Here is a 22,462-nt window from a genome sequence, read left to right as displayed (position 1 = left end):
CACCAACACGCACACAGAGGGCCACCATGTAAGCAGAGAGACTGTGCGCCGAGCCAGCACAGCATTAACGGTCTGATTTATACCACCGACAAAACTTGTTTTCGAAGATCGCTCTTCACACAAATATGCCGCAGAGCGCAGCTGGAAGCCATCACCCTGCCGCAGAAATCAAACGTGGTGGGATTAGCCATCCCAAAATGTATTTTCTAACGCAAATCCCAGAGTAAACAGAGAGTGGAGGAATGAGACGATGACAAGGAAGTTGGAAACAAACTGTTAGAGTCTGAACCAGATCAGGCGTTTGATGTTGATACAGAGAGATGAGAGTCAGCAACAAAGATCAGGAAAAGGAGGAGAAAAGGGAAAAAAAGGAGGAAAAAAAGAGAGGGTAGAAACTGCCAGGCAGGGCACAAGGTGTAGTCGGCACCATTTGAAGTGTTTTTTCTACAAAGCCAAAGAAGGAAGCGGAGAGAGAGAACAAACAACGTGAAAGTGTGAGAAATCCTGGGAACCGTACTGAATGGATTTCAACACCAGCCACCCGCCAAGGATAGTGTTTTCATTAACACGGGATTTCCAACATAGAGGTTCTGATTCCAGCACAGCAAAGAGTACGGACCCTCCCTTTTGTCTAAATCCATCTCCCAAGTTAAGCCTGTCTTGGCTAGATAACATAACTCAGCTGATTGCTATCTCTGCTGCGTTATTGCGCTTGGATTTAGCAGGTGGACAGAACTGATAGACATAGTAGATACCATTCAACTCTTCCAGACACAACCTGGAATGTTATAGTACAGTATGCTGATGTTTGATCACCATATGCAAGAGGATATTAACAATTTCTAAAGCGTTGCAATATCCTGTGTCACTAAGAGTTAACATCTGACCCATATAAATGTTTGATGATGACTAATATTTTTGTACTTTTCACAGTGCACCACAGTGATCCTGCACTAATGATTTGAGAGATCCAACTCTGCATACTTCACATACACTTAAATAATGCAAACTTTTCTAGCAGGTTATGCTTTATGCAGGTCATCAAAACTCTACAGGCTGGCTCTAATCTCTACTACAAAACACAAAGTGGTTCTGTCATATTTTCCATTTGCACAACCAGAACACAACTTCAGGAGGGGTGTAATTTCTAATTCATGCTGAAAAGGTGCTACATTCATTATACCTGCCAGTTACTTAGGAATATGGCTTACTGTATTATGTGCAGCAAAAATAATGAGATGCCTGCTTACTGTTCTGTGACATATTGTTTTTATGCACCTTTGTTTTAACAAGGTTTATCTAATCTACATACAGTATAACCAAAAGGCAGGGTGACGACGGCAATTTAAATGTCAAATCAACTGGTCTTCGTAGTGGACATGATTTAAAGCGAGACTACGTAACTTTTGAAAGAAGACATAACACATTCTTCCTCTCACAAATGAAAGGTTGAATTCATTAGCAATAAAACACACCTTTGCTGAATTCAATACACTTTGTTTAGCCTTACTTGGTCTGGTATGACCAGTAGCTTAAGTGGCTAATGTTAGCTAGTATTAGCAAACTTAATGTAAATATTGTTGAATAAGGCACATTACTATGTCAGTTCGACTTTATGACTATTTTCCACTTGTGCTACTGTTACATTGGTTTAACATTTTAGCTAAATGCTAAGCAATCTCCCATTACTGTCACTTGTAGCCACAGTGACTCCTGTTCAGCAGAAGTTACACAGTCTCGCTTTAAAATTTGGGTTCCCACAATGTGGTTTCTGTTTTGTATTCCTGTTGTGAACTAACTACTGTGTGTTGCTTTAGATGAGAACATGATTTACAGCTCAAGTGATATAAATATGTAAACAAATTATGTCCATTCATCCAGAACATACATCTGATGAAAGAATATGATTCACACACAGGCTGAAAATCTTTTCTGAACCAAAGACATGCTATGCTGCCAGGAGTTGAACCCACAAAGGAGTGCCCTCTGCCTACTTGTCCTGAGGCTGGGCGAACCGTCAACCACTCAGGTCATTACAGCACGACCACCTCAGCTTCAGGACACAAGCACTCAGAACATTGGACCCAACCAAATTATGATGAAAGAAAAAGAAAAATACAGAGATTACTGGACAGAACTAACAAAATCCCAGAATAAGATGGAAAAATATGTAGCCCTAAACAGAGGGTACAATGTAGCAACCTACTTGACCACAGTGTCTGATACAAAACTGAGGAGTACGGAGACTTCCTAACTCACTGCAACCAATATCAAATCTTACAGACCAATATTTTGCAAAAAATAATCAAAATATTCCCAGATTTCCTCTATCGAAGTGACTCAAAGAGACTTCCGGTCCTACTGGGAGAGAGGGAGGACTGGTGTAGACTAGCAGCAAGATATGTAGCAGCCTGCCATGAGCTCCACAGCTCTGTGAGACCCCTGTCCCACATGGCTAATAATTAATGTTTATTAATTAATAATTTGTTATATGTTAATATCTTAAATTACTCTTACCTACCTTCCAAACCCCCTATTGTTCTCCATGCCTTTTTGTATTGTTATTCTTCATTTAGTTTTTTTATGTTTATTATGATTAAATAGTTTGCGTTAATATGCTTTGGCAAAGTTGTATTGTATGCAGTCATGCCAAAGCAAAAGCAGCATATGATGACACACACACACACACACACACACACACACACACACACACACACACACACACACACACACACACACACACACACACACACACACACACCTTTCCTGATTCTTCTCCCTCTCAGCCATTGTGGTCAATAAGAATGTGTTCCTGGTCAACCTGTGTGGTTATAAATAAAAAAGCACAAACACAGCCACCACACACACCACTTAAAACTTCTCCACATAAGAGACGCAGGCTTTCTGTACCAAAACACATGTACATAGCTTTACACACACAAACATACACGCAGCAGTTACAGGTGATTTGAGGTGGAGGTTGTGCGAAACGATACCAGTTAGAATAGCCTTTCCAAGCATAAGAGAGTAATGAGAGTGGTGCTCCTACAGGACAAGTGGACTCGTGTGAAGAGTCTAGAGTGTAGAACTGCTCAATAACACACTATCCGTTTTCTGTTTCTCACTGTGGACATTATTGGTAGGCTATGGATTTAGAGCTGGAACTAAACCTCACAGGTGCTTCTGTCATTATCAGGCTGGACACACACAGAACAGAAACACACACTCGCTGTCTTTGTGTGTAAAAGAGAGGACTGCCCAGTGTCTGTTTTAATCAGTGCCGGCTGATCTGTGGTGCATACCACGCCACTGATACCAGCGCCTGTTCATTTAAGCTGCAGATGCTTTTTATCAGTTTGAGCGAAAACATTTTATCTTAACCTGCTGAGGGTTCCTTTGAAAGGCCTTTGTTATTGCTCTGAGCCTTCCTGTGTGTGTGTAACCTGAGAGAGCTCTGCTGCCTGGCCAAGCCCAAACACACTTGTACATACGCACACACACACACACACACACACACACACACAGCAGGTTCTGTTTAGTGGAAATGGAAGAGTTGGGCTAAGCCTGTGTGTGAAGTTTAAGCCCTTGTCGTTCTCATACTGCACAAACCATGTTGCACTTTGCAAAAATATAAGTATATTTTTGTCTATGTATCTTTATATGCATTGATCTGAGTAAATACAAACATGCATTTCCATGTGCGTGTGTGTGTGTGTTGCTTAAGCGAGGAAATCAGGCTGTAATTGAGACATGCAGACAATATGTGTTCTATTGAGGGAATGCTTCATATCATGTGGGTTTGTAATGAGAACCTCTGGTTGCCTACAAAGCCATGTTAGGCAGACTTTTTAAGGCTTATGTATTCTTATGTGTGTTTGTGGGCTAACCCACCACAGATTTCAAATGTTTTTGCCAAAAAATGCACTTGTCTGCTTTTCCACTGGACACGTAATGTGCCGCTTTGCGTCGAGCCGGCTTTCTCTGTCGACCACACTCGACAACAAACAAGCGCTCAGATCCACCGTAAGATTTTCTTTTTGTAATTTGATAATAATCTCCTTGTCTGATTAGTAACTTTGGTTTTGTAATGTAATTATGTTATCCAAGTGAGCGGATTACAGTGACCGCCCAACACTGGATTAAAGCAACTAACAAGCACTGAGGACATTCTCATAGTGTCTGTTTCATCCATCCAGCTCCACAGACAAAGGCCCGGGCCTACCTGCTAAGCCCTTCTTTTGATTTGATTGGAAAATAGCCTCTAGTGGAAGCTCTGACTGGATAAGCAACAGTGTGTTGTACTCACGCCAGCTTGGAGCAAGGATGCTGGCACTTACTTCAGTGTGTTTGTTTGTGTGTGTGTGTGTGTGTGTATTTCCTATTAATTTGGCTGCCGTGTTGTTGGCACGGCGGGTATGAGCGCTGGAAGTAGGACAGAAACAAAGAAGCAGGAGGTAATAGACAACACATGGACCAAGGATGAAGTACTGAGTAAGAGCCACGTAACAGATTCTCCTTATTTCTCTTTGTCCCTGTGTCTCTCTCTTTGTTATGTTTTGGTCTTTCTGTACCTCCATCATAATTCCTTCCTCTGTTCTTATTTCTTCCCTTTTACTTCCTCAAATTTACTAACTATAATTTCTCGCTGTTTGTGTAGTTTGAAGAGTTGACCTCGGCACTGCAGTCACCAGCTGCCCATTTACTCTGCCATCACATTACTTAATAGAGTCATCACAGACCGCCACTGCTTCAGATTATTAACTGTTACTTCCCTTTAAAGCGAGTGAGGAGATTTTTATATAAAAGATCAATGATTGATGGAAATCTAATGATTTTTTTCCATCACCTTCAAATGGAGCTGTGATACACACCTGGACTAAGAGCAGATGTATTCTCTCTCATTCCTACACACCTGCTTGCATGCATTTTATTTCCAATAACCTGCTTGGTTCTTGGAAGACTGGAGTGTTTATCAGAGCAGCTCTCTCTGTTTGTCCATGCCTGAATGTGGACTGACAGAGTTGAAGTGATTTAGTGGTTGAGAGAGTTAATGAAGGAGAGGGGAGTGAAAGGGGCAGAGAGAGAAAGGAAGTGTGGATGAAAGACCTGTGTGTGTGTGTGTGTGTGTGTGTGTGTGTGTGTGTGTGTGTGTGGTCATATTTATGCGTGGTCACGCTAACATCTGTGCTGTCACTTTAGCATGTGTGTATACTGTATGACTGTACCACAGGGTGTCTGATACTTTTACCAAGTTTAAATTATGACTTTTACTACCTAATTGATGGCCGTTAAAATGAAACACAAGCCTACATTCCACAAGTGAAATAAATGTGAAATTGGAAACAATTGCATGCCTATCTGCATGGAGGCCTCCTTGATGGGGCTTTTTCCTAGAAGAAACAAAGCACCAACATAGTGCAATGTGCAAAACTGAACTACTTTACAGGAAAATTCTACTTTATTACAACAAAGCTCTAGGCTTCAGCCGAATGTCAATTAATTGAGAACTGACGATGGATTAAATCAATCGGCAATGCCTATCTAGTTGCCAATGCTCAAAGATTATTTTTTCTTTGGGCCAGAAAAACACTGCCGTGGTGAATTCTAAGGTGTGTGTACATGTACATACATAAATAAACCATAATTTGTCTCTTGCATGCTGTGTTTTCTTTTAATTCGTTCAGTCTGTAGCCTACCATGCATTTACAATTTGATGCGTCTTCAACCTAGCACCGCTACGGCTGCACAATTTACTGGGGTCAGGCAGAACAGATCATGCTAAAACAGAGCTTAGAAGTGCAGTGAAAGCTTGTCTCCTTGTTGTAGGCTAATAAACAACCACATATGTGCATAGCGAGTGTGTGGTCGAGTACAAGTGAGAGAGAGCTAGTGGCAGAAAAGCCTACATTTTAAGAGTAGGCTTCTGTCTGTGGTGGAAACACAAAACAGATGAATGATAATAATATTAAAATAATATTAATAAAGTGATAAAGTAATTCAGTACGTACACAAAATTGTCAATTGCCAATGGCCACCTCACCCAACATCAGAAGAAAATATTACATTTTCGTGAAATATAGTATTAGGTTTATTAAACTTTAGGGAAATGTGCAGTGGCGCTATATCACACAGCAAAGACCACATATGTAATGAGTGAGGTCACTGTTTAAACCACCATCTAGTAAGTACATTATAGAGCTGTACCGAATGGCTATTTTTAACTTTGAAGCTTCTATTGAGGTTTCTGAAAGAAGCTTCGAATATCTGTCGTCAGATTTTATGACGTCATCTCCCTAAAACAAATAAAAAATCCTTGAAAAAAATCCTCAATTTGAATAAAGTGATTCATCGGATTAAATGAGTTAGTCTTTTTTTGTTAAGTAAAGGCATAATGAGTAGGATTTGTCGGTTGCTGTTTGTAAACACACAATTCAAAGTTGCCCCCCCCAACGAGTGAGCGAGTGAGCGAGAGAGAGAGAGAGAGAGAGAGAGAGAGAGAGCGCAGCGGTGGTCGAGTGAGCTAGAGAGTGAAAGAAGAGGGGGAGCGGCGTTAGCGAGAACAAAGATGTGAATCAGAGAAATAAAACGTTATTTTTTGTTTCACAGCGGTTACGTTCTAAAGCACAAATAAACACGGCCACACCTCTGCACAAGCCTGCGGGAAGGAGCCATATTGCCGAATTTTGTGTGAATGCAGCCGAAACCACACTTCATCCTGTCCGCTGTCCTCTCTCTACTCTGCGCATGTGTGTAGCTCAGCCCTGCCCTCGGTCAAACAGACACACAGATCTGCAGATCTTTATACATCCATGACACAGACAGAGAGCAGAGGAGAGAGACAGCGATGTAACCTGGTCACTACGTTTTTATAGAGTCCCGGCCTCACACCCAAAACTAAAGAAGGAAGACTAAGATTGTATGATACTGAAATTTCCATTCCATTCCATTTTCTGGATCTACAGAACACCCTTGAAGTAGCACGTTTACCTTCTTGCATCTCACCTGGAAGCCCTGGATGCGAGCCAGGTAGTCCAGCTGCTGTGCAGGCTGCACGGAGACACCGCAGCCCAAGGCCGAGTTCTTCCCCTTCATGGACAGGGAGGCGTCGGCTGTGGGTGACTGACCGTTAAGCAGCAGCTCCCTGGCCATGGTGGCGGTTGGGCTTGGTGAGGAGGTTGAGCCGCTGTAGTATGGCGGGTGTCCTGGGGGCAATGGGGCAGAGCAGGGCCCAATGTCTTTGGACGTCATGTAGTTAACGGAGCCACCACTGCTGCCGCCGGGGCCCGGAGCACTGCCCCCCTGCTTCCTGCTGGCCTCCATCTCCTGGTAGACGTCTGGGCTGAGATGGAGCAGACCCTTCTGGGCTGGAGGGGTCAAGAAAGAGGGATGTATGGATGGCGGAGGAGATTGAGATGATAAGGAGAGGAGAGAAAAAGAGGAACAAAATTAATGGATTAAAGAATAGATAAATGGACAGAGATGAGGTGAGAGGGTGGAAGAGTAGATAGAGATGGAAAGGGTAGAAATAATGCGGATGTATGGATGAGGGCACATGGTTTATAAAGGAGCAGAAAGGGACAAAGGTAGGAGATTGGGGGAGAGAGAAGAGAGAAAAAGGGTTATTATGGTTCTCATTATTAACTGTTGAAATGATATGCACACATATTCCTCTGTCACTCACTACCAGACAATGCCAGGGTGTGTTTGTGCATGTGTGTGCGCCTAACTGTGTCCATTTGTGTGTGTGTTGGTGCGTGTGTACAAGCATGTGCGTTGGCTCCGAACGTAGATGACAGTTTCATGTGGTTCTGGCACTTCCAAGCACTATCAAAGTGTCTGCTGGGAAACACACACAGCCTCATTTCTTTCTCACTCTCAAACACAAACACACAGACACAAACGGAGCATCTACCAATATCAACAGAGCAGCTATGACTTCATCACTGATGGGAAACAGCGCTGTCAGCTAACCGGCATCCTGCTTCACTTATAACATCTCTTCAAACGCAGACCCTACAAACTCGGAAGCAGGTTCGGTCTCAGATCAAGGTTCTTGTGAGAATATTTCGGTGGCTCGAGGAAACATCCTGAGCGTTTTGGATCCGAGAGGCCGAGGCACCTCTGACCAGCTTTTCTTTAACAGGACGCAGCTCAGTCCAGATATGCGGTGGTTCTAGCCAGCTGAGCACAACAGCACGCCAAGACTATGTTCCGATCCAGACCATTTGGATAAATCTCATTCGTTTATGTTGGCTTCCTGCATTCTGACATCACTGTCCCGAAATGGTCGTGACAGGTGGAAGGAGGAAACACGGGGTTGAGGTTCAATACTTTCGTCACTTTGTGGCTGCGGTGAAAGTGAGAGGAAGGAATATGAGACGTGAAAGAAGAAGAGACGTGAAGGGAGAAAAAGGATAAAAGAGAAGGATGAGCTTGGAGCCAGTTCAAATGGAAGAGGAGGTGGGGATGAGTGGATGTGAAAACCATGCGGAGCCTCCAAAGCCAAGCCAAGGTCACCAAAGACAGGAAGACCAGCTGTGTGTGTGCCTGTGCGTACGTCTGTGTGTGCTTGTTTGTGTGTGCATATGGACCAACAGCTGGGAGAAAGCACTGGAGTGAGCGCATGGCTGACAGGCCACTTCCTGTTTGAGTTAACATTACCATCACACATAGATACACACATACAAAGACAGAGAGTTTTGCACACTTCTAGCTTACTTGAGTCTAAGGTTTCTGGGAACCTGCAGACAGTATTTCCCATTATGAACAATGAAGTTTGCGTTCCTTTCCAGAAAGCAGAAAAGCTGAAGGAAACAGCAATGAAATCCAGGACTTATTACTCATACTACAACAAACTGCCCCATGCCAGCAATGACACAACTGCTAGGATTTTTTCCCCCCTCCCAATCATGATGACAACTTTAATTTGAATTTACGCAAGTAAAACTCACAGGCGTGCGCATTCTGAATGTATCACAAAAAAATGAAAGGTGTTAGCCAAAATGACATCAGCTGTGGACAAAGAATATTATGCCGGTGGTGGGGGGCTGGGATGGGGCAGTGAATGCAATCCATGTGAGTGTGTGTGATTTTCTGCCTAAGTGTGTGTGGGCGTGCCTGTGAGGATGTTTGCATGTGATTGAGTGCTTGAAGCTGGTGTCAGCTGATGGCAAGCAAGAGCGTGACAGCAAGAAAGAGCAAGAGTGAGACAAAGGAGGAGAGACAGCGATAGTGAATAAGTAAGAGTGACAGAGTGTGTTTGTGCGTGAGGATGTTGGGTAGAGATTGTGAAATTGTGTACATGAAGTGGGAGCAAGATAGAGAAAGGAGAGAGCCTGGGAGAAGCAGAGTGAGGCTGAGAAGTGGGGAATGAAAGAGTAAGGAAGAGTGTGTTTGTGGTGCTGGTTCCAGGCAGTTTTGGAGGGGTCCCACCCAGACTCGGCGTCCGGTGGGCCAGGGGAGCACTGGAGGGAAGCCAGAGCCAACATGAGACTGATCGAAAACAGATAGGGCCGGAGCCCACCGCTATAAATCACCACGGTGGAGCAAGACCCTCAAGTAGTTCACACATGCACACAATGCACAGACACATTCACACACACACACAAATATGCACAGCAGGAAATGAAATGTGGCAACTCGAGTGAAAAGCCCTGCTGCATTACCCATGGGAATAGAAGGGAGAAAAATCACTCTCTTCTTACTTCTTTTTCTTCTTCTTTCTTTTTACACTCCCTTCCTGTCTCTAAGCCACCCTGTTTGTTGTAGCATTGCATCCCACAGCTCACACAGGGCAAAGGACAGAACCACACACTTAAATACACACATATACACAAATACAATCAGTGTTTGTGGGTGCTTGAGGGGTGTGTGTGTTTTATGTGGAAGAGCAAGAACGGAAGGACATAGCGATAAATGAACAGCCTATGAAACATTTACCAATTTTCTTCCACTTTGCCTTACATAATGCAACACTGCTCTTTATGTGGAGCATAGCTGGCCAATGACAGCTTTGTAGATGTGTAGAGAACAGTTTGGATGTTAGCTCGGGTACAACCAACCACTATGATACAAATAACCCATTTTCTAGACGTTAATATACCACACTATTATAATCCAAAAGATTTTCATCATATCACACCCATTTGTGTTACTATTTATGGGCAATGTTTTTTTTAGCAATAGCCATTCTGCAATGCATTGTGTAAGTGAATGTTTATTGTAGTTTTTACTGTTACTGGCGGAGTCCGCTTTTCCCGTGCCATATTTAAATAACACACCCATGCGCAAGGGATTCACAAAAAACAGAAGACAAAAGCCGATGGATGCATGCAATTCCCGTAATGCAACATTCAATCAAGAGTTCAGTAGTACTGTTGTTCTTCTGTTGCATTTCTGACAGAGTAGCTGCTCAAGGTGTGTTTGCTGCCCCCAGTGGTTGATACACATGTCATTTTGAACTGACATGTATTATTAAAACACTTGCTGTTACCACCACTAACCTCAAGTGTCTGCAACTCAACCAGAACTGTAACCTTAAGGTTAATAACTTAAGAGTAACTTAATACCAGGGTTAAAATAAGTGTTTCACTGCCCTCTGCGGTTGAACGCTTCAGGCCAGTTGCACCTAAAGCCAGCATCACTAAAGGGTGCCGTTGGGTGTGGTCAGAAGTGTTCTCTGCTGCATCTGTAACCACACCCAACAATGATGTCACAGTTTACTGACAAACCCTGGAGTACAATTTACACCAGTGCAGCAAGGTGAGAAGTTAAACCACTGGAGGTCAGCAAAAACAAGATTGTCAGCAGGTGTTAACTTGACTTTAAGAACCCTATAAAATTTTATTTAATAGTGAAAAGGAACTTAGCTGTGAAACAGCTCCTGTTATTTAAACACTTGTAAAGTCTGTCAAGAGCTGAAGGTGAAACTATCCACAAGAAGAAGCGATTAGCTTTAAACTTTGATTGCACAGAAATGATTCAAGACGAACAATTCTCTATTTGTTTTCTCTAAGAAACACACTTCAGCACAAACTGACACAAATATCACTGTTTATCACAAAAATGTTACAACCGTTTTGTTGCCAGAGCTTATTTTATACTGAGTATTCTGCAATTCTGCAACCCCATTTAGTTATTCCCACTTCTATTCAATAAACTGCATAGTCAATCAAAACAACGAACAAACCAGAAACATCTTCCATTCAACAATCATAGACACACATGATTGAGACCAGCTGTATCTGTTTGAATGAGTTGTAAAGGGTGTTTATGCAATAAACATTATTCAGACATTAACGTTGTGTGTTGTGCAGTTTGGGCAACTTTAAAAAGGTAATTAACAGATAGTTAAGCCTCATGCTGAGTGCGAGATAAACTATGAGTGGGAATGGCATGGGACCAATGGCACACTCTAAGCCAACAATAGGAATGATCACCAAATAAGGAAGACTTTGTTTCCCAGGGGGCTCTGCTCTGGAGGTATTGGGCAATTCCTGGAGCTTGGACTACCATAGAAACCACAACCACCAAAATAGTTTATCCAAGAGAACAACCATTTACCTATAAACATAATTTAGATGATATATCTTTCAGAAAATTGGACTAAATCACACATATGAGTGGTATATGAGTTGTGGCAGGGGCTCAGTTCTCATCTGAATTCTGTATATCGAGTCCGGCCCAGCAATGAGCAAACACAATAAGTCAGACTGATTAGCCTTACTAATCTGCTTTGTAATTTTCAACATGAGGAAGCTAAAACATCAGATTTGTTCTCCTCTCCAGACTGAAGCTGGATACCCCATGTCAGAGCACTGCCAAAAGTCTCCATTAGACGCAAGTGATAACAGCACATTCAAATCTAATAAGGCTATCTGTTTGTTTTCCACTGTGCTGCTCCACATCTCACAGACTGTTCATTTGTCCCCTAAACTGCTCTTTCTCAAGCTGGCATTTACTTTGCTGGCATCCAAAGTAAGACTGCTTGCAGTGGGTCTTTTTGTCAAGCTGGGACATCACAACAAATCAAGCTCAGATAGTACGATGCACGTAAATGTGCTTTAGCAACATCATGACTATGAATTCTTTGCATAACTTATTACACCTGTAATAAATATTAACTTACTTAACTCCCACACCATGTGGAATAAATGGAAAGATTACATTGCTGCCAGACTCTGGAGACCAGGAAAACAACTGAAAATAGAATGTGAAGTCTTGAAATAGTGTTTGACTTTGGTGAGAGGAAGGCTTTTTCATTGTTTTTATTTTGATTACAGACAAGACAGCCAACTTAACAACAGATACAGCTGATAGAAACCAGCTGTTTCCTACAAAATTGCATCCTTACTCTTTTTAGTGAAGAGACCTATCCCCCTCTATAAATGAAATGCCCCTTAAGGCCACCACATTCCCATGTAAATTCATACATAAATCCTGTCATGAAATTATTTGGTATTTGTCTACAGTTAAAAAGGTCCCTAAGTAGAAGATTTTTTCCAAATGAGGAGATGACTAAAGAGGCTGTCTTTTCCATGTCTACATTTGTTTCATATCCGATTTCATCTTTGTGGAGACGGACAGAGGCCTGTTAAGTAAAAAGGTTACTGTCAGCTTACTGCAGCAAGGGGGAATCTTATACAATATAGAAGCACTATGCCTGCAGCTATAGCAGCATTTGTCAGCTACTGTCCTAGTTTAGCATGTTAGCATGCTAATATTTTCTAATCAGCACTGAACACAAAGTACAGATTAGGACGATGGGAATGTCATTAGTTTTACAGGTATTTGGCAATAAACTAATGTATTGGACAAATTGGAATTTTGAGCTGATGATGGCGCTAGATGAAAAGTCAAGGGATTACCAAAGTTACACATTTCATCCTGAGAGGGGCATGAATATCTGTACCAAATTTCATAGGAGTTCATCGAATAGTTGTTGAAACGTTTCAACCTGGACCTAACTGGTAGACCAACTGACCGACCAACTAAAAACCTCCAGAGAGGCTGAATCATTTTTTAAATGATTTATTATGTTGAAGAGAGCTGCCTCTAAACTTGTGACACCAATTGCCAAGAACTGCAAACTGCATCAACAAAGATGAACAGCAGTCAAAAGCTAATCAAAAGACTAATCAAAAGTACTATATATAGTACTTATATTACATCAGTACTGCTAATAGGTTAATATGAGCTTCCTTTGAAGCAGTGTTTGCAATGATGATTAAGTTGCATCAAAGTTCCAGTATTTTTTCATGAGCTCTTTATCTTATTTTGTCTACAACTGGTATGTGGAAGAGTCACACCGTTGTGAGATATATCTTGCTTCATATATATATATCCTCATATCATATCATCATATATCCTGCCTCACTGTTTTTGTGTCTGTGTGTGTAGGATTATGGGTATGTGTGTGTGCATTTGTGCTCCAGTGTGCTTGTGTGCTAATCCTGAGTGAAAGACTAAGTTTTTTTTGCACAGGAAAGCATTGGGGGGACTCCCCGGAGGGCCTCAGTGTGCAGGCCCTGTAAGCCTGCGTGAATGAGCCTGAATTCGCAGGCTCCCCACGAGGACGCACGGCCGATTAAGCTGACAGTCAGAAGCCCATTGACCAGTCACAGAGATTAAACGCCGGGCCATCTCGGCGGCTAAAACCACCTGCAGGATGGAGGGAGTGCTGGAGAGCCAGAGAAGAGAGGGAGAAGGAAATGGAAAGAGACACAGGGAGACGTGCGGATACTCACTGTTGCTTGTCGCTTCGGTAAATGACGCCTTTTGTCCATTCCAGCCTTTGTTGTCCATCTGTAGTGATGCCGAGAGAAGGAGAGAAGGGGGAGGTAAGAGAGATGTAGATTCTTGAACAGACAGCTTCTTCACGCATGTCAGACGAGTTCCTTCCTACTGTTTGGGCCACAAAGAGACGAGCGCTCACAGGAGGGGATGCTTAAGGAGCCTACTGTCTGTCTAGGCCAGCTACTTAATTAGGAGGGTTGTCAGTGTTTAGTGACTGAAAAAGGCTCCTATTCAGTGTGTTATTTCTGCTGTGGTATGTGTGTCTGCCTGCACAAACACACACAGCCACCAACACACGTGTGTGAAACAGAAAAACAAATCATTTCTGATGTGTGACAGCCCCCCCCCACTTTTGCATAGATCACCCACAATCCTACGGTGGGAATCTAGCGAAACAGAGGTCCCAACAGAAGGGGAGGCAGGGAAGGACGGAGAGACAGAAAGAGAGATCTAAAGAGAGACAACCTATTCTACAAAACAGGAGCTTGGCAAACACTGTTTGATCATTCCATAGAGCTTGGGGTTGTCTGAGGATCTAGTGAGAAGCAGGCCGTCCAACTAATTCTTATAGAGATGTTTTTCAGAGTTGTCAGGCCAATGCACAGCCATGTATCAACCACTAACTCCATTCTGTCTAAATATTCTGTCTTGAGCGTAACCAGAAAGGTCTCACCTATTGCCAGGAATTAGCTTAAACAGTGAGACTGCTTATTTCCAGTACAGCAGACTCATTAATCTGAAATCTAAGACATCAAAACATAGCAGTTTATAGGGCTAACAAATAAAACATGCAATGATGCAAACACAAATTCAATAACTTGTGTGCTACATTTGACATTTCCAACACACAGAAACTAATTTGCTGAAGCTTTGGAAATTTATCAGGAGGTAACTACATAAAAGACCAAACTGAATAATGTCAGAGCTTGACTGTTTAGTATGAAGATGAAGGCAAAGGGGAATATTGACTGCAAACTGGGTTGTGATTTCTTTGGAGAAAAGAAGTCAAGTTCACAGTCATTCTCATAAAAGCAATGTGTAATCTTTTAGTGTTATGGTGTGGCTGTCTGAATAAGATATATGCAGCAGCACATATCTAACTAATGAGCTGTCTGGGGAGCGATGTATATTCTACAGAGAGCCCGGTTATGTAACATCATCTCTATCTGAATCTGCTCCCTTGAGCTTAAAAACCAATGAGGTGAATAAAGATTATGGAGATCAATGGTTGCTTACAAAACATGTTCGGTTCAGAGGAGCTGAACAGGTTGCATAATAGGTCAGCAGCACTGGAACTCGTGATGAATCTGAAAATCGACTGAGTATCAGTATTTGTTGAAATCTGCACAGTGCTGTGCAGATGAGATAGTGTAGAGACAAAGTAGGAGAGGTGCACATAATTTCTTTATGTAATCATTCAGCATACAGCTGTACAGGTACCCTGCTGCCCTGCTGCTAGTGTGGCTGGAATACCAAGTGCAAGACGCCCTATATATATATCTGTGTGTGTTTCAAACACTCGTGAAAACAGTTCGGGCGGCGCTGAAATGATATTATTGAGAGTGACCTACTTACTGTATGTTCACTTTATAATTGTGGGTATGCATTACATTTATACATTTTTACCACCTAAAATTTTGATTTGTAAATATAATTTGTGAAATATAATCTAACATAAATGAATGTTAAAATACCTCAGTGGTGTAATCATAAATATTATGGCTGCAACTACTGGTTATTTTTATTATCAATTAACCTGTCGGTTACTTTCTTGATTTATTTGATTAATTAGTCTATAAAGTGTCCAAAAATAGTGAAAAACATCTGTCACAATTTACATCTTCAAATTGCTTGTTTTATCTGACTAACAGTCAAAAACCCAAAGACATTCAGTTTACTATCATAGAAGACTAAGAAAAGCAACAAATGTTCAAATTTACTTTGCTTAAAAAATTGTTTCAGCTGGGTTTTCCTTTCTGGAGCTGAAGCGATTAGTTAAATAATCGATTACTTGATAGACGGTTTAATCATCAGAAACAATTTTGTTCATCCATTAATCATTTAAGTGATTTATTAAGCAAAAATACCAATTATCTACTAGTTCCAGTTTCTTTAATGTGAGAATTTGCTACTTTTCTCCATTTTATATTATTGTAGAATGAAAATGTTTGACTGCTGGTTGAACAAAACAAGCAATTTGAAGACGTCAAAATGGGCTCTGAGAAATTGTGATAGGCGTTTATCACCGTTTTATTGACATTTCACACTAACCGGTTAATCGAAAAAACAATCGATGGATTAAAAATGATTTATACGATTAATAAACGATAATGTAAATGAGTGGAGTTTTTCTGGTTAAATAAGTTTTTAATGTTTTTCATGTACAATATTTTAATGTTTCCTTTCATGTAACTTAAAATTGTTATTAAATTGTTAATTGTTTTGTGATGTTTATCACTCTGGGGCGGGATGGATGGTTAACCACACCTGTCGTCATAGAGCCTGTGGGTATACAAGTGTTGTATCTGAAGTCAGTGTGCTGATTTCCAGTAGCCTTGTACCTACGTGTGATGTAACATAACTACGCTCCTCCTTAATCAATAATGAAAATAATAGTAAGCTGCAATCCAATGATCACTTTTCCTCAGTAGAGCACTGACAGCATACTGTACATACAAACTACCTACACTTACAATAATCAGGCACTAAAATAAATGAACAGAGTGGGGACATGTATATAAACTGGCTTTAAATGTACAAGTTGGTGTAAGCAAGAGAAGTAGAGTTCGTACCTCGGTGGGGCTCTGAGGGACTGTGGAGGCCTTATATCCCAGCTGAAGGAGCATCGCCTCGGCTGCGTTCCGCTTGGCCACCTTCTTGTTGGGTCCCGTTCCAGTGGCAACCTCGTTATTCACCTTCACCTGCATGTGCACAGATGCAGACACATGATTAGGTACATACACATGAGACAAAGACATCCAAAATGACTAGATTTTCAGATTCACAATTGAATATAATGACTGTATAGATACATCCTGTGATAATGAATCACTGAATGACTTGCTGAAAACAATATTAAATGCACTTTTCTCATGACTTCCTGTCACACTCTCATTCACTTTTCAGCCGAGAACACTTCGCTTCACTTGCTGGGCCGAGTCAGCCGTGCAATTCACATCACACAAAAAGGCTCCAAGTGAAGTGTTTGTTTTTCAGTGATCCCAAAACATTAAATCTGTCTACACAGAATGTAAGCAGATATTTCCAAGAGAATATCAGACGTCGTTATGTTATGCAAACAGACAATTACACTCTACAAATAACATTCTGGGAGCCAAAGCCTGTGAACAGCCAGGCCTCAGTGCACTCACTTAAAGTGGTCTGACATGCTCACTAAGTGCTCGTCTGAATGCATCAAGTAGGCCACAATGAGAAGGAAAGCCTTAAAGGGATAGTTTGGGTATTTTGAAGTGAGGTTGTAAGAGGTACTAATCTATAGTCAGTGTATTACCTACAATAGACGGCAGTCAGCTTGCCCCCAGTTTGGAGATGCAGACAGGAGTCCCGGCAGGGAAGCAGAGCAGTGCACTGCTGTGGACGGGGGCAGCGGAAAAACATATTTTAGCCACCTAAAAAAATCAATATCAGTTTAAATGTATGCTATATTTACGTAGCTGATCTGCAGCGTAATACAGTGCACGGCACAGTTGGGCTTATGCATAGGAATATGTGAGTTCTACGGTTAGCGCCAAAGATAAAGGCTGTCTGACAGCAAGATAAAGCAGTGAAAATGTTCTTAATATAGCGTACACTTAAACAGATTTTTTTATGTGGTTAAAATACGTTTTTCCGCTGCCCCCGTCCACAGCAGTGCACTGCTCTACTTCCCTGCCGAGACTCTCTGCTGACTGTCTGCTTCTCCAAACTGGAGGAGAGCTGACTGCCGTCTACTGTAGGTAATACACTGACTATGGATAAGTACCTCATACAACCCTACTTCAAAAATACCCAAACTATCCCTTTAATAAACACAATCCCTCATTTATTAAATTTTAAAAGATGATCACCTACTCAAAGACATTTGACACAAGTTGGAGCCTTTTTCTGAAACTAGTGATGGGTTCAGAAAAAAGATGCGAACACAGAGACTCATTTGAGCCCTGCAACTTACCAAGGGAAACAATTTGGAAATTTTAGAAGAGTGAGTGGACTGCACAAAAGGAACACACACACACACACCCTCACAGGGCCTAATGTGTGTATCAAAGAGGCATGGAGAATAGGTTTGAGGCTGAATTACGGCCTGATGCTAAGAGAAGCTCTGTTCTTCTTATGAAAGAAGAGGATTACGGAAAGAGAGACAAAGAGCCAGAGTCTGACTGAAGAGACAGACACAGAAAGACGACTGGGAAAAGTAAGACAAAAGAGAACTGCAGTTCAAATGTTGTGCATAAATTAAAACGGACTACGCCAGCTTTGCTAGTTGTTTGTCTCATACACGAAACAGACTGCTGACTGGGGTTGTAGTTATACACAGACTGTAGCAACAAAAACCAAAGGGCAAGAAACAAATTAACAGGGTATGTTTGTCAGTATTTACCAACTAAATCCAAACCTTCACATTGCCACTTAAAATCCAAATAGTGCAACTGTCTTTCCCTGCCAGCTTATCACGAGTCCCAGTCAGTTTAAAACTGTTTATCAATAATCTCATCATCCTGACATTTTCCATACATTTACTGTACATGGACAACATAACGTGATTACTGTGAGTGTAATCACAATAGCAATTTCAGTAATTTTCGCTGAGGCAGTAACATGGTTCACAGTAAGCCAATTTCTAAAAGAAATCTGACTTTGCTCATTAAAGCATGAATGTAATCAAATTGAACAGAAAAACTAAATTACAAGTTCACAGTTTTTTCATATTTTTGTAATAACTGAATTATTAGCATGATGTGAGTGTACTTAGAGACTCACATAAATGGCAGTATGGGGTAATAAGGTTGCTTTAACTTGCAAGTCTGTAAAAGTCAAGGATAAAATAGAGACAGGCAATGCCAGTTTCCATTAAAAACTAGGCAGATCTATTGTACAGCAGACCAAGAGTAATGTGCCAGTGCCAAATCTTAAGCACAATGAACAAAGTGACAGGTTTTCATAACTTGTTTTCCTGTTAACTAGTAATGACGTGGCTTTTTTATGCAAGACCTCAAAGTAAGTCTGGTATCTGATAAGATTCTTTCTCCATACAAAGTATCTGCTCTATTTACTGGATTAGTGATAAACAGCAAATCATCCATAACTTAGTTAAGGGTTAAAGGTTATTTGGTCTGCTGCAGCATGTCCATGAAATTTTATTCTGTTAATGAATATTGGCTCTGTACTACACAGTATTCTAACATATTTCTGTAGTACAGAAGACGGTCTGTGTGCTGTCTTTACTACCAACAACAGCTTGAAATGGCAATTTAATAAAACAGTACAACAGTTGGCTGCTCTGCCGAGGAAAACAGGGCTGTAAAGATGGATGTTCATCTATTCTGAGCTTTATATGCATGCTATAAAAATTATGAATATTATATAAACTTTTCAAGAGGGAACAGGGAGGATGAGACACAGAGGGGGTGAGAGAGGAGCAAGAGAGTAGAGAAAGGGGGAGTACACGCAGCTCAGTGTACAGAAGAGAATTTCCAATTAAATTATAAATCATCTACTACGTGCAAAATGGTACCAGAGCTAAAATTCACGTGTCAAGCTTTCATACAGTATGTAGTGCAAAGCAGGACACAACTACCAACTTTGGTGACTTTACATACTGGAATAAGTAGCAACAATTTCATCTTAAAATCTTTGTTGCTTGGACACGAAGCATTAATATTGCACTACATCTGAACATTTCTTTTCATCCTTTAATGGAACTAATAACCAATGACACTGAGGGCTCAGTTGCTGCTGACGATCTTTGATGTTTGTGTGTTGAAACCAATGCTGTCACTGTCTGCTCTATAGCTGATAATAGAGGAGAAATGATAAAAACATGTCTGCAAAAAGAGACCACAAAAATAGGAAAACGGAAAGGATAGGCCCATTTTTGGCACTTAAAAGAATAAAGCTCAGTCCAGAAACAAAATCGTTTTTCTCTGGACATAAGAAATTGAAGGAAGGTGAAGGGCTGATGCATAAATATGTTCTTAAGCCTAAATTGCCTCAGGCCTTGTCCTACAACATGGGGTTTGTTGGTTGTATGCAGGATTGGGCTGGGACTACACACATGACTGAAATAGGAAACCAGATCACAGTCCCAGGAGAAAACCAAGAAACTCGTGTTCTAGTGTAAAGAGGTTATATAATGCTGCTGCTGGCTGCCTTTAGACAGGCAGAGAGGGTTTATTCTTGTTCAGCCATTGGCTTGTGTTTCCCCTCTTGATTAAAAATACAGTCAGTGTATACCCGCTCTTTGGTTTAGGACCATCCACAACAAGTTTACAGAGCATCTTCCCAAGCATATTCCTCATCCACCAACTCATACACCCAATTCTTTGATTTATCTATTACGGCGTATCTACACAGGAGGCGTTTCAGTTGCACGTCTAACGCGAGTCTATTTTCTTCCGTTTTATGCGCATCACTACAATGATTGTGTGTTGCCAAAATTCTGGTGACCTACACTCAATACTGTGCCTGAACACTGTCCTGTGTAGTTACAGACAGACCACTGAAGCTACTGCTGTTGCTCTGCAAATGTGCTGCTCACGCTATGCCTCCTGTGTAGACACAGTGTAAGAGTAAAATTCAGCAGGTGATAGCTAAGCTCCTTTTCTTCCTGTGCAAACATAACTCATATCCGTTCACCCTTCTGCATCTCAATCCCACTTCATTTAGATTGCATTAGCTAAAACTTAAAAAAATCCCTGTAGGGAAACTGGTTTCTTGTAGAAGCATACATATAATAAGAAATGTGACAATGGTGAGAAAATGAAGAGAATATGAAAAAAACCCCATTGTTTACCTGCATGATGAACTCCCGGCGTCGGGGCATCCCCCTTTCAGAGAGCAGCATGTACTCTGGCTCCTTCTCCTTCTTGGCCTGCTGGATCTGGGCCAGACGGCTGATGGGGTTCATGCCCTGGCCATAGTCTGGTCCCGTCTGGGAGGAAAAAAGGAGACACACAATGGTCAATTCCAATTATCACATTCATTTATCGTAATATCACTGAGCGTAACTAATAGTACAGTTGAATTTGCAGAATGAAATCACAGCATGTCTGTATGCCCAGACCCCAGCTTCTCCTAGCTTCTCCCAGCCCAGCCATTGTACCTTGAGGATGGTCTTGGTACGTTTCTTGTAGTGCGTCTTGGGTTTCTCCACAGCAGGGATGAAGGGCAGCTTCTTCAGGTCCTGCAGGATGGACAGAGCGGCACGCTTCTTGGACAGCTTCTTGCTATTGCCCTCGCCCTCAGCAGAGAACTCCCCCACGGTGACGCGGGTCAGGAAGCTTTTCATGTGCGGAGGGCCACTCTCTTTCAACACCTGTGGGAGATACAGGAGGAACAGGTTGAGGGACTTGTGTAAATGAAATTTCCAATTAAGTTTGTCTTATGCCAGATTTGTTACAAGATGTTTTACGGAAAACAGATTTAAGACAAAGTAAAAAAAAAAAACTGAATGAATGTGAGTGGATTTTTCTGAGTCGTGCATGATATGTTTGAGGGTGTGTGCAGTGCACTCTGCAAACAGCTTCACCAGGTGGTCCAAAACATCTGTTCTCGATGGTCACAGTGCTACCCACCCATACGCGCATGTTATTCATATACAAAATACACACAGACATACACACTGACGTACAAACACATATGAACATGTTCCTAGATGACAGTCTCTAGTGTTGAGGGCTCAGTTTCCTTCCTCTAGCCTGTGGTCACCTGGGAGACCTTAAACAAACACCGGCTGGCGTTAGGTCATGCTTCTGCAATCACATCTACTTCCTGTGAAATCCAAGAACAGTGTGTGAGTGTGTGTATGTGTGTGTGTAGCAGGTGGGGTTCTCCCCAAACTTATTTAGGAAAACACACTGGAGGAAGAATTAGGTTTCACACACTTACCAAGTCCAACAGTACATGTTCAGCTAATTTGGACGCCTTTTTGATTCATGCTCACTTACTTTCTCCCTCGCTCTCCCTCTAGCTGTTGTCTGCCCCCCGTTCCTTTATTTGGGCTCAATTTGTGGTGCAGACAGCACAAATTGTAGCAATCAGATGCAATCTAGAAACAGTTAATTTGAACCCAGTGACCGATAAAACTGATAAGCGGAACCATGAACATTCCTCAAATACTTCGTACATCAACACAGACTAATACCAGACCTTGAGGAGAACAAAGGATAATGTGTACATACCCCACCTTCATACTAGACCCACGCAAATTCGTGTTTTGCTTCAATTAAACTAAAATGACAATGCAAGTCCCGTGCATGAAAACCCAACAAAGAAAGGTAAAGCCCAATTTATTATTAAATGTTCAGAATTGGATGAAACAGACTAAAAACTCCTACAACATAGTAAAAAACACTCAATGATCCAGCCTATTACTGCATAGATACAAACATATAATGTACATGAAGTAGTTAAAAAAATGTCTTTGCTGTGAAATTGGTTTTCAACTTTA

General features: G+C 41.6%; 1 protein-coding gene across 5 annotated transcripts in view; it reads right to left on the bottom strand.

Annotated features, from left to right (window-relative positions):
- Positions 1-22,462, bottom strand: part of stau2 (staufen double-stranded RNA binding protein 2) — an 88,203-nt gene that overhangs the window by 33,394 nt on the left and 32,347 nt on the right. For 3 of the 5 annotated variants that reach the window (XM_044176645.1, XM_044176646.1, XM_044176648.1), the window contains exons 8-12: positions 21,116-21,328; positions 20,807-20,944; positions 16,587-16,715; positions 13,746-13,803; positions 6,988-7,364 (exon numbers count right to left, since the gene is read on the bottom strand). In XM_044176645.1, coding sequence (XP_044032580.1) covers positions 6,988-7,364; positions 13,746-13,803; positions 16,587-16,715; positions 20,807-20,944; positions 21,116-21,328 — 915 coding nt within the window. The remainder of the gene's footprint in view (positions 1-6,987; positions 7,365-13,745; positions 13,804-16,586; positions 16,716-20,806; positions 20,945-21,115; positions 21,329-22,462) is intronic. The other 2 variants (XM_044176647.1, XM_044176649.1) reach the window with 1 other exon arrangement.

This window comes from Siniperca chuatsi, linkage group LG19 (assembly GCF_020085105.1).
Source record: "Siniperca chuatsi isolate FFG_IHB_CAS linkage group LG19, ASM2008510v1, whole genome shotgun sequence".
Taxonomy (NCBI): Eukaryota; Metazoa; Chordata; class Actinopteri; order Centrarchiformes; family Sinipercidae; genus Siniperca; species Siniperca chuatsi.
The sequence above is the reverse complement of the archived record's forward strand: the minus strand, read 5'-3'. Positions and strand labels throughout refer to the sequence as shown.